The following is a 12764-nucleotide window of genomic DNA, read 5'->3' on the forward strand; positions in this document are numbered from 1 at the left end:
AACCCCAAAATATAGAACCCAAGAAAAAACAGTACAAGCTAAAATCAAGCCACATTATTATCAATAACATGAGTCCCAGGATTAAATCTGCACAGCAGGGCTTGGCAAATGATTAGTCTAAATTAAAAACAAGAAATCAGAGGGCTTGGAGTAAAAGAATAATCTTTGAAAAAAGAATCTGTAACAAATTATATGATTAAGAAACAGGAAAGATTTTACTGATACAGGAAAAGCATGAGATAGTAATAATATATCATATTCCCTCTTCCTGCTGTAACTCCCAACTGCCTTTCTCCTAGTTTATCAGTTATATTCTCCTTTTAAAAAACACATTATTGACTTTATCAAAGTGTAATGTACACACCAAAGTGCACAGGTTTCAAATAAACCATTCACTGAGTTTTAACAAATGTCTGGTACATCGTAACCACAGCCAGTAGGAGAAGGCATAGATTTACATCTCCTTACATCACTTCAGAAATTTCTCTTTGCAGTCAGCTCCCACCACCACCCATCCCACCCAGGCAACCGCTAAGGATGACTTTTTTTTTTTAAAGATTGATTTATTTATTTATACAAGCACTGGGTACAGTCAGAAGCGCGGGAGAGTGAGAGAATTCACCAGAGCAGGGAGCAGAACAGGCAGACTGACGAAGTACACTGCTGAGGGAAGCAGTGGGTGTGGCAGGAAAGGTCTTTGAGCAATATGTGACCCTTGTCTGCAGCCGGGGATCGAACCAGCACTGCAGAGGCTGCGGGCAGCTTTGCAGCCCAGTGCTCAACCGCTGCGCCACCAGGGGAGGCCCCGGTGAGGATGACTTTTATTCCTGCATCTCAGCGTTGCCTGTCTCTGGAGTCCTATGCAGCAGACATTGGGGAAAGTCTGGGTTTTTCACTTGGGTTGAGGTTTTTGAGAGTTACCCATGTTTGTTGGCGGGACCAGCTGTTCTTTTTATAGCTAAGGAGTGTGGTATTTTATGAATGTAACACAAAAGTGCTTGTCCATTTTGTGAGGGACGGTCATTTGTGTAAGGTTTTTGAGTATCATGAACAAAGCTGCCGCAGCCTGCGTGTAGGGCCTCATGGAGGGTACGTCTTCATTTCTCTTCCAAAAATTTTGGAATGGAATCGCTAGATTGTAGGTTAGGTGTCTGTTGAGCTAAATCAAAAAGTGCCACTTGTTTTCCCAGGCGGTGGCACCATTTTAACTCTGGCAGTGAGTGTAAGAGAGTGAGTGTCTCCGTGTTCTCCTAGTCTTTAGTGTTGTCTGTCTGTTTCATTCTGGCCATTTTAGCTGGTGAGGGTGATGCCCACTGAGGTGCTGATTTGCATCTCCCTGATGACTAGTGATGTTGGGCATCTTTTCCGGGGCTTGTTAGTCATTGTAGTCACCTTGGTCAATCATCCTTGATCATGCCTTTTGTTGTTGTTTTTTAAAGATTTATTTATTTATGCATACAGGAGCTGGGGTGCAGGCCAGAGATGTGGGGGGGTGAGAGGATCCACCAGAGACAGAGCAGGGAGCAGAACAAGCAGAAGGACCGAAATACACTGCTGAGGGGAGCAGCGATTGAGACAGGAGAGGTCTGCAGCACCATGTGGGTATCTCGCTGGCTGGCCAGGGATCGAACTCATGCTGCAGCTGCTGCGGACAGCTTCATAGTGCGGTGCTTAACCCCTTGAGCCACCAGGGAGGCTCCTGTTGTTTGTTTTTTAACTATGTACGCATTGTTAGAATTCTTTGTATGTTCTGGAAACCAGTCCTTTGCCAAAAATAGTGTTGCTGATATTTTATCAGCTGCTATTTTATCCTAGGTTGGTGTTTTTTAATCCCCTTACCAGTGTCTTTTGAGGAACAAATGTATACCTTACTGAATTTTTGTATTTCATCTGCCATGATTCTGTAATTATCCCTCCTCCCCCTTTCTTCTTTCTGTCTTCTTTTGAGTATTTTTATTCTGCTTTACCTCATTTGTCGGTGAATTAGTTATACATCTTTGTTTTGTTATTCTGGCGGATTCTTAGGGCTTATAATCTACATCATTAACTTGCAGCAGAGCACCATGAAGCAGAAGAACCCAACAATATCCTACTTCCACCTCTCTGCTAGGGTTTGTGCTAGTGTTGTCATGTGTTTGACCTTCGGCTGTCAGTCCTGTGCTGTTGCGTTGCTCTTTCTGCAACAGTTATCTCCTTAAGGAGATTTAAATAATAACTTAAAATCTTATATATTTATATATGAGTCTACTTACCATCCAAGACTCTTCATTCTTGTGCAAATCGATGTTTTTTTATCTTCGGCATTTAAAAAAATTTTTATTCATATATTTTATACATCATTGTTCATTTTTGCACAATGTTTGATTTCTCCTCTCAGGTGTAGTCCCCGTAAAATTACTGCCACCAAGACGCCCGTGAACCATCACCATAGTCTCTTGTGCTCTTTCCTCCCGTTTTGATCATTCTCCCTTCCCTCGAGATGTGTCCAATTTATAGTTTGCCTGCTAGTTTTCTTTCTTTTTTTTTTTTTGATCTCTTGTTTGGTTCCCCTATATTCTGCGGTAAGTGAAACCATTCGATATTTTTCTTTTTCTTTCTGACTTATTTTACTGAGCATAATACCTTCCACTCCATCCATGTTGCTGCAAATGGCGTGAGTTTATCTTTTTTGATTGCTGAGTAATATTCCATTGTGTATGTATGCCACATCTCCTTGATCCAGTCATCTGTTTTTGGGCATTTGGGTTGTTTCCATATCTTACCTATTGTAAATTGTGCTGCAGTGTACATAGGAGTGAAGTTTTTCTTTTGAATTAATGTTTTTGTGGCCTTTGGGTAGATCCCTAGGAGTGGAATTGCTGGGTCATATGGTAGATCCATTTTGAGTAATTTGAGGGTCCGCCACACAACTTTCCATAGTGGTTGGACCAATTTGCATTCCCACCAGCAATGTAAAAGATTTCCTTTTTCTCCACATCCTCACCAGCATTTGTTGTTGTTAGTTTTTTTTTTTTTTTAATATGGGCCATTCTTACTGGTGTGAGGTGATATCTCATTTGTGGTTTGGATTTGCATTTCCTTGATTTTAAGTGATGTTGAGCATTTTTTCATGTGCCTGTGCGCCATCTGTATTTCCTCTTTAGAGAAGTGACTTTTTAGCTCTTCCGCCTACTTTTTGACTGACTGCTTTATTTTGTTTTTGTTGAGCTGTGTATGCTCTTTGTAGATCTTTGATATCAGTCACTATAAAAAAAAAGTTTGATCTTTCCAGGACTTCCTAGAAATTAAAATTTTCAGGCAGGGCCCGAGTAGTGTATAGTTTGGAGCTAATTACTTGGCACTACTTAGGGGAGATCCCTGCTAGTACTTGTTTTGTGAATTGTGTGGATTCGAGTCTGGCTGGTGGCATTCAGCACTGTTCCCTGCCCTTACTGGGTGTCCCCTCCTGTCCTCTCTGGGCATTTTTAGTGAGGGTAATATTGCTCCCAAAGGGGAAAACTTTAATTTTTGGAGATGACTTTTTACTATGTTTATGTATATTTCACATATACACACAACACATATATAATGCACACCTATACATAGTGATACAGATATCTGGATATCTGTGGTATTAAAATTTCCTGGAGAGTGATCATGAAAAAAAAAAATGTCTAAAATGACTTCCTAGGCATGATGGTTTTTGGAAGGTTGAGAATTGCACTCATGAGTTTGAGAGCCTCGGGCAGCTTCGCTCGCACTTGAGCAGCCTCCCCACAGATCTGTTTTCTGTGCTGCCCCAGCCTGTCCTGAGCACTCCAGCCACCTGCTCTTGCAGGACTCTCAGCTCTATTTCCTTCACTCAGTGTCTTGGCTGGCTTGTTCCTTCTGGCACCAAGGCCTGGAAACTCTCAAGGTAACCAGCTGGGGCGATCCTAGAACTCACCTCATTTGTTTTCCTTCTCCGTGCCTGCAACCAGAGCCTCCATCAGTCACGTCCATATATATGGTTTTGGTTCCTTCATGCAGGAAGGCAAATCTGTTTCCCATTATTCTGCTTGGCTGGGAGTAGAAGTTAGCTGATTCACCTTTGAATGGCACAGGCTTTGTGGAATCACAAATTCTCCTTTTAGTCAGACTGTTCCTGTAGCAAATTAATTCTTATGCAATCGCAACAGTATAAAGGCTGCTTAGTACCTTTTAATGGTAGAACCATCTTAGACAAAGCCTGACGAGCTGAGAGCTACTAACAGAGGATTTATGCTCCCCAGACCTCATGCCTGTGCAGCAGGTAGTGCTGTGTCTGGGGCCTGAGGGTGGACACTTCATGGAGGGCAGCGGCAGAGACCCTGACACTCTGATCTAAACTGCAGGGGGCCAGAGGGTCACAGTGAACAACTTGAGGAATGAAGAAACAGTCTTAAATATATGTGTAAAAGCTGTAGCTGTTCACTGACCTGAAGTTAAAATGCCCCAGCAGAGCTTGGGAATGGAGGGAGGGCGAGAGAGACGCAGCAGAACCAGCCAGGCTGGTGTGAAGCCACAGGGCTTGCTAAAGCCGACCTGCAGAAGCAGAGCAGCACGTTCGTCATGGTGCTGCTGGCCCCCGGCCACAACAGCTCTCGTGAAATGTAGCTGCTGTGACCAAGGAAGAGATTTTTAATTTTTTATACTTTGTTACAGGTTTATTAATTTAAATTTATAGCCACATGTGGCTGGTGGTTATCACACTGACAACTTTCGATCCCCATAGAAAGTTCTGTTGAGTCGCACTGGCCTAGAGGTTGGGAGACAATTATCAGAAGAATCTAACCCAGGAGGGTGAAGCACAGCAAAGGGCGCTGAGGCTAGGAGGGAGGTGAAAGGAGGGCCTTACTCTCTCTAGTTTCCCTCCTTATGCTTTGAATAGTCCCTTATCTGTCTCATATTTTGTTCTGTGTCCAGAATACTCTCCGCATCTCAGCAGCACCGCAGTCCATTCCCAAAGGATTTAGATGCTTTGGCTTAGAACATGAAGGCCTACAAAGCTCTCCTGGAGGGGGCCTCTTCCACCTCTCGTGGCCTGCACGCCAGCCTCACGTGAGGCCCTCAAGCTCACCACCCTTGCTTCCAACACTGTGCAACAGGCCATTTCTCTGCCTCAATTGCTTCCACCTCACTCAGTCTCGGCTCAAATGTGCTTTCTCAGGAAATCGGTGACAGCTGTAGTTTCCATATCCTCTTCTGCAATGTGACTTTGCCACTCCCTCTCTAAGAGGAGTCGATTCTCTCCACCCCTTGAGCCCGGGCAGGCTTAGCCACTTGCCAGAACAATAGAAAGCAGCCGAAGTGGCATTCTGGGACTTCAGAGAACAGGCCTCAAACCCCCTTAAGGACTTGCAGCTTCCATCAGAGTCTTTTTGATGCTCAGTTTGGGGATGACCCCGCTGGGAACCCAGGGCCTATGATGGGAAGTCCTAGCCACATGGAGAGGCGGCGTCCAGGCACCCAAGTGGCCACTCCACGAACTTCCTGGCAGCAGCCACACAAGCTGCCTTGCACCCGCAGGCAACTGCCTGAGGTACCTCTAAGCAAGAACCACTGAAGTAAGCCAACCCACAGAACCACAGGGGAAGACTGGCTTTAGGTTGTGTTTGTAACAGCAGCTACTCGACCCACCTTCCCAGGATGGGTGCAGCCCCTGCTATACTCTCATGCACTGCACCCCTCTTCCCAGAACAGCTTGTGGGCCTAGTACAAATGTGTCTTTTCACTTCTCACTGAACTGACCAGGTGTCTGCTGTAGTCTGCATTTTTGTGCAACTCTTCCTGTGTCACAGGTCGAGCTTCACCGGTTTGCACCACTTTTGATCAAAGTGTGCGTTAGTGAGGAGTGACACTCGGTGTGTGGACAGTGAGACTTGTACTCTCTAGTCAAATCCACAGCACTATTTGCACTCATAATCAGTCACCTCCAAGGGCATCCCCACATTTTAGGGATGTAGTTGATGGGAGGACGCCAAGTCACCTGCTGTCACAACTTACAAACCCAGGTGCAGGAAACTCACCTGAGTTTGACCAGCGGGGGTTATAATAAGGCCAACGCAAGTTCAGTGCAGCTTGGTCAGCTAGTCCTTTGCAAAATTGTTTATACAGGTCCTAAGTGCTAACCTTGGCCCTAGCCTGTTGGATAAATGTCTTCCATTTGAAGGAGAAAGACAAGCAAATAGCTCCCACAGCCACAAATGCAAACTCGGCTGATGAGGCGCTTTCTCCCAGTAGAGATGGTGCGGTCTACACAAACAGGAGCAATTCTGTGACTTTGGGAAAAGCTCCAGTCACATCACTTGGCTTATGCCTTGGAAGAGACAGGTCTAAAGGAGGTTGATGATCTTTTTTGAGGAGCCTTGGAGCAAACCCCAGACCGGTTTGAATGCCAGCATAACCCCAACAGACTTTGTTGCACTGAGGCCCACACTTCATTGTTCTTGTCGGCAGCTTCTACATCTGGAAAAGAAGGTGCAATGTAGAGCAGCTTGAGACACCTTCGGTTCTCAAGTTGCTGCTTCTAAGCCTGTAGAACTGCAGCGAATTACAGGTGCCTGGCTCTGTCATACCAGTCACCCAGTGACTGGTGTCATACCAGTCACCAGTCACACAGCACTACAAAGAGTCATTTCCCGATTTCGTCATTATATTTGAAGTCATTTTTTATGATTTCTAGATTTTCATTTTAGGTCGAGTTTGTATTGCCATTTACTCGGCAGCTAAGTTCCAGGATTGTTAATGGCAACTAAATGGCATCTTTTATTTCACATCTTATAAATTTACTTTTAATTCTTTGCTATTTTCTATTCTTTTTCTTTTCCCCCTGTATGGGGTTCATTTCAGAGCTTAGAGCCTAAGCTACAGGCAGCTTGTTAGCTGGTGTGTGCAGCGAGTCACACTGTTATTCACACAACAGGCAGGTTTAATTTTCTAACTGGAATGACATCTAGTGAAGAGCTGGCTGGAGGCCCGCCTTAATGGAAGTGCACTGCTCGAGTGCAGATGACAAGAAGAGAGCCAAGGGATTGTTTAAGGAAATATTTAAGAGTCTGGGCCGAAATGAACGATACCCGCCTGCACATCTCCCTAGCGGTGAGGAAATCACTCATGGGACACCCAGCTGGAGATGACATGTACTTACCTGGCTCACATACCCGGATCCCTGGAAAGAAAATAGACCAATCAAAGAGGAACTGTTCAAGATTTAGACAGTGCTTCCAAAATCTGAAAGCAATTTTGGTTTGTGAGAAACAGTAATGAGGCTGCAGTGCGCAGTGTCGTTTCAAAAATAGGATGAAGCTTGGAAAATAAAGGCTTGGAATCAACACCCTGCTGGCCAGGAGAAGGGGACATCGGCTCCGGCCCGGAGCTGCCTCTGAAGGCCCCCGCCCCCTACCAGCACAAGCTCGCGCAGCGTGAGCGCGAAGGGAAAGAGGCATCTACGTTGGCCTAGTCAGCTGTCCAGCTGTTGGTGCCTTCCGCAAAGCACAAACGTCCACCAGATTCCTTTCTTTCCAAGCTGTTCAACAAACCAGTAGCTACTCTTAAGAGCAGAATATTTTGAATTAGAAAAATGTCAACTTTCATTAAATGCATGCACTGTCATCACGAAGTATCATAAAACATTTTTAATGTGAACACTACTTCATACAATGAAAACTTATTTACAATGTGTTGCTTCCATGGACTGCTTTCCTTTCTTGTGGAGACACGGAGTGTAGCTTTGGCTGGGGAGCTTCAGTCTCCTCTCCTTGACCTTCACAGTTCTCCAGGGTCCTTGGGGAGACAGGAAATCTGTCCACTCACATCCTCCTTGGTAATCACGGCTCAGCAGGCACGCCAGCAGAGTCATTGCAACCCGGAGACTCTGACACTCACACTTAGGTAAATTGCGTAGATATCGTTTTTCTCCAATAAATACTAATTTGACAACAGTACGATCCATTTCCAGCTTAAGTTGTTTTCCCGTAGGAAAACATTTGTTTCTCAATGGAACTAGAGAGGAAAGTCTGGGGTTCACACTGATCTGACCTACAGTTTCCTTGTATACAAATATAGTGTATTTTGGCCAGGAATATAATTTCTTGTTAAAGAGTTTATTTGCCTTCACACGCCAGTTTGCTACATACATTCACAGTTTTAATAGACAGTAATTAGCTATTCCAGTTGTGCTTTAAAACCCCAAATATTATTTTAATTATTGAGTGCAAAGCAAACGTCCCATTTCACTACAATTGGTCCTAGAGTTATAAACTCCAAAATGATTTCTAGAAAGTTCTCTCATTCTCCAGTTTCGTCATTTGCTTTCTCAGGGATGGCTTCCAGGCTCCGGCGCGGCTTCGGAACGTCGGTGTTTTCTGTACCTGGCTTATTCAGCCCACACGAAACAGCAGCAAAATGGATTTGTTTCAGATTCTCCAGAGTCTCATTTTTAGCATATTTCAAAAGATCTGCTTGTCCCTGTAACAAAACAAACAGTGAAACAGTATGAGATGTGACATGACTCACCCCTGCATTTGGACAATAAAGGTCTCCCATGAAACACTTTCATTCCGCCGCGAGGGCACATTTCTTAATGACACTGCATCTCGCTAGGTCAGTTCTAATTAAAAAATAATCTGTTCTCCAAGTTTAAACTCCTTTTGATTCTCACTTTTCAAAAGTCCTTTCCATTTATAACCCTAATGCGGAGTAGACCCCACTGTTTATACTGGTTAAAATGGTATCTTTTGCTAATTGTTTAGCCAGCCTTTCCCCCCACCCTGTCATGCTTTTGTTTTGTTTTTTTAAAGATTTATTTATTTATATATACAAGCACTGGGTACAGTCAGAAGCGCGGGAGGGTGAGAGAATTCACCAGAGCCAGAGCGGGGAGCAGAGCAGGCAGAAGGACCGAAGCACACTGCTGAGGGGAGCAGCGGGCGGCAGGAGAGGTCTGCGCGCCATGTGGGACCCTCCTCCGGTGGCCGGGGAGCAGCCGGGGATCGAACAAGCGCTGCAGAGGCTGCGGGCAGCTTTGCAACCCAGTGCTCAACCGCTGCGCCACCAGAGAGCCCCCCCCCCACCCTCCCCGTCATGCTTTTTAGTGACTTCTTATTCTGAAATCAGTGTGAACGTGCAGGATGCAGCGAGAAAGACTGTATGTTTGTGGCCACAGCACAGAACCCACTGACCCGGCCCACCTGTCCCTCGCTCCAGCTCACTTTGCGCCCACAGCTGCCGCCCTCACCCCCAAGCCCTGACTCCCCGGACAGCCGCTCCTCTGCTCGCAGACGTCAAGATCTGCTTCGGCAGCGGGAGTGTGTGGTCTCGCCAGGCCTGCGCCGCACACTTGCTAAGAGGAGGAACGACGGACAGACTTCTCCACTCTGCACCAACTTCCCTAGCCAGATTTTGATTTACTTGATGTGACCAGCAGCTTGACACACATGCAGCCTGGCACATATATGGGTCAGAAAACCCTGGCAGGGCCTGAAGCATGGCCACTGAGAGTCGGAATAGCCTGGTAATCAGCCAATGAAGCTTGTCAATTTGATGTTTTGGCAAGAGAATTCTTTTGGTGGGGCATGGGGGCGCCGTCTTGTGCCTCTCAGGGTATTTAGCAGCATCCCTGGCCTTTACCCAGCCCAAACGCCAAATGTCCCCTGGGGGTGAAGCTGCCCCTGGTTGAGAACCACTGAGCTCATGTGTCAGCCAGTGATTTAGACAACTGGGGGGGAAGGACGTGGTGTCGGCTCCACTGTAAATGCAAACGCTGCTTTTGTATCTTGCCTCCCCATATTTCAATTACTGTCCACCAACAGGCCTTTCTGCTTAAACTATCACCATTTCTTCTTTCTATTCTCCTTACTCACATTTCCCCTTTTCCCTCAGACCCTCCGTTTGTTCTGGTTCCATCTAAGAAAATATTGGGTATAAAGGTTCCTGCTTTCACAGAATTATTCCGAGATTCATGTGGTGGGTGGTGATGTCACACACCACAGTGGCCCTGGATGCAAGTCCGTCTATGGGGAGAAATCTGGTGATGAGCGTTTCATCCTGAAGCACACAGGTCCCGGTATCTTGTCCCTGGAAAGTGCTGGGCCCAACACAGATAGTTCCCAGGTTTTCATCTTTACCGCCAAGAACGCACGGTTGGAGGGTGAGCACGGGTGTTGGGTGAGGTGAAGGAGCGCATGAGCATTGTGGCAGCCAGGGGTACTTTGGTCCAGGACTGGCGAGACCAGCAAGAAGGCACCATTGTCACTGTGGACAAACCTAAATTTATGTTTTATCTTAACCACCAGCCCATCCCTTCTGTAGCTCAGAAGAGGACCCCTTCATGTTCATTTGCCGGGAACATTATGCTCTCCCTCGAGCTCTTCAATTAGGTATTTTCTTTACCCCTTCTGAATCCAGCTGGATTGTACAGTGAAGCTTATGATTATGAAATAAGCAACAGTAACAAAATAAACTCCAGAATGAATGTGTCAATATCTACAAAAAAGCTTATTGGGGTTTTGACTGAATCTATACATCAGGTTGGAAAGAAATGACGTCTGGCAAATATTGAGTCTTTCTACCCATGAACATGTACTCTGTCATTTATTTAGTTCTCCTTTGATATCTTTCATCAGAATCTTGTAGTTTTCTTCATATAGATCTTGTAGGTTTTATACCTAGGTACTTTATTGGGGGGGGGACTAATATAAGTTGTATCATGTTTTTAAGTTCAAATTCTACTTGTTCAATGCTGGCATATAAGGTGTTTAACTTTGTATCTGCCAACCTTGCTAATACCACCTAATAGTTGCAGGATTTTTCTGGCTGATTCCTTGGAATTTCTACATAAATGATGCCATCATTAAACAAAGTTTTACTTGTTTCCTAATCTGTATGCTGTTGCTTGTCTCACTGTAGCAGCCAGGACTGATATCAGGTGACCTGAGCTCTTTATTCCAGCTCTTAGCTGCAAAGCTTTGAGTTCCTCCCCACTAAGTATGATGCTATTGAGAGTTGTATGTTTTCTGTTGTTGTTTATGAGATTGAAAAAGGTCTGTAGTCCTAGTTAGTTGAGTGTTTTTGTCATAAATGGCTATTAGATTGTGGCAAATGCTTTTTCCATATTTAGATGTTTGTGATGGATTATTACACTGATTTTTGATTGTTGAAACCACTTTTCATACCTGATATAAACCTTACTTGATCATGGTGTATATAACATTCTTTCTATACATTGTTAGACTCAATATTTTGTTGAAAACTTTCGCATCTGTGCTCATGAGAAATATTGTTATTTTCTTTCTTACGACATCTGGTTTTGGTGTTAGGGTGATGCTGACCATGGTGACTGTATCAATATTAGGAAGTACCCACTTCTCTGCTTCCTCATCTGGAAGAGATAGTTGAGGACTGGTGTCATTTCTTCCTTTCATGTTTCATACACTACACCAGTGAACACAGCTGAGCTGGTGCTTTCTGTTTTAGAAGGTTGTTGATAATTGATTCAAGTAAGAGGAATCCATTCAAAGTGTTTTCCTTTTTGTTTGAGTCTTGGCAGATCGTGTCCTTCAAGGGATTGGTCCATTTCATCCAGATTCTTCCTCATATCTTCCGTGTGTGTGTGTGTGTGTGGGTGTGTGTAGGTGTGTGTAGGTGTAGGTGTGTGGTGCGTTCTACCTTCTCTGTTTCGATAAATCTTACAAATAGGTATTTTATTTTTAAATACATGGACTCAAATGAACTATATTATTCAGTTTCCTTTTATTTTCCAACAAGAATCATGTCTTGGTGACCACTCCACATCAGTGCATATAGATCTACCATACAGTGACAGGGAATTTAAAACAAAAATCCCCAGATGGTGCCGGATAATTAATGTAGTAATAACGGAACTTGTTCTCCTGCTAATTCTTTTGTTTCCAAAGCTCAGACAAAGCCTCTGGCACCTTGACTACACCGGGCCTTCGTCCATTGTCCATGTGAGACAGGAAGAACTTAAAAACAGGTGATGAGCCTGGGCTTGGGGAGCTGCAAGCTCTGTCCACATCACTTTGTTCTGTGAACCTGAAATGACATGTCTGACGCCTCTTGAGCGGTGGCATCTAGCACAGCAAAGAACAATCCTGAAAGAGGTTTCAGAGCTCGAGCGCTTTGCCTCAGGAGGAGGGAGAAGCAAGGGCTGTTGACACGGCTACTGCTCACGGACCTCGGAGCCTGGTTTTGAGGACTCCTTGGCACTGACCTTGCGAAGTGTTCACTGCTGAGAAACTCAAACCTTATTTGGATTCACACATTTCGTTTTGAATTTTATAATCTATTCTATTTGATTTTCATCTTGAAATATTTATAACAACTTTGGGTCAAATATTCAGGGCTTTTACTTAGGCTCAGGAAATAATCTTTAAAAGATGTGGTGGAGGGCAGGCTGGATGCCCACGGCGCCTGCGGAGAGTCTGGATAATCCGCTCCCTCCGGCCGTGGTCCCCCTGGGCCGGGACCAGGGGCTGGCGTGGCCCAGACAGGGTGCGGCCGGATGCCAACACTCAGCAGAGCCCGGCCATACTCAGCACTCGTGAATCACCAAACCTTCTGTCTGACCACAAAAGATGTTCTAGTTTGTAATATATTAAAAATGCCTTAAGGCATGCATTAGTGCTACATGGTTTTCTGAAACCAAAATGAACCACCGCTGCTTTTATTTAAACCTGGAGCTAAAGCAATAGTGACTCTATATTTCAGTTAATTTTTTCAAAGCTTTAAAATTTTTTCTTGTAATC

The 12764-nt window shown here is 44.8% G+C and overlaps 1 protein-coding gene across 1 annotated transcript in view; it reads right to left on the minus strand.

The window, feature by feature from the left end:
- Positions 1–8286: 8286 nt before the first annotated feature.
- Positions 8287–12764, minus strand: part of PLCL2 (phospholipase C like 2) — a gene marked incomplete at its 3' end in the record, with an annotated part of 162247 nt that continues 157769 nt past the window's right edge. The window contains exon 6 of the mRNA XM_084247014.1: positions 8287–8466. Within this exon, the coding sequence (XP_084103140.1) occupies positions 8287–8466 (180 nt within the window). The remainder of the gene's footprint in view (positions 8467–12764) is intronic.

Source organism: Talpa europaea (genome assembly GCF_964194135.1).
Source record: "Talpa europaea genome assembly, chromosome: 11".
Lineage (NCBI taxonomy): Eukaryota > Metazoa > Chordata > Mammalia > Eulipotyphla > Talpidae > Talpa > Talpa europaea.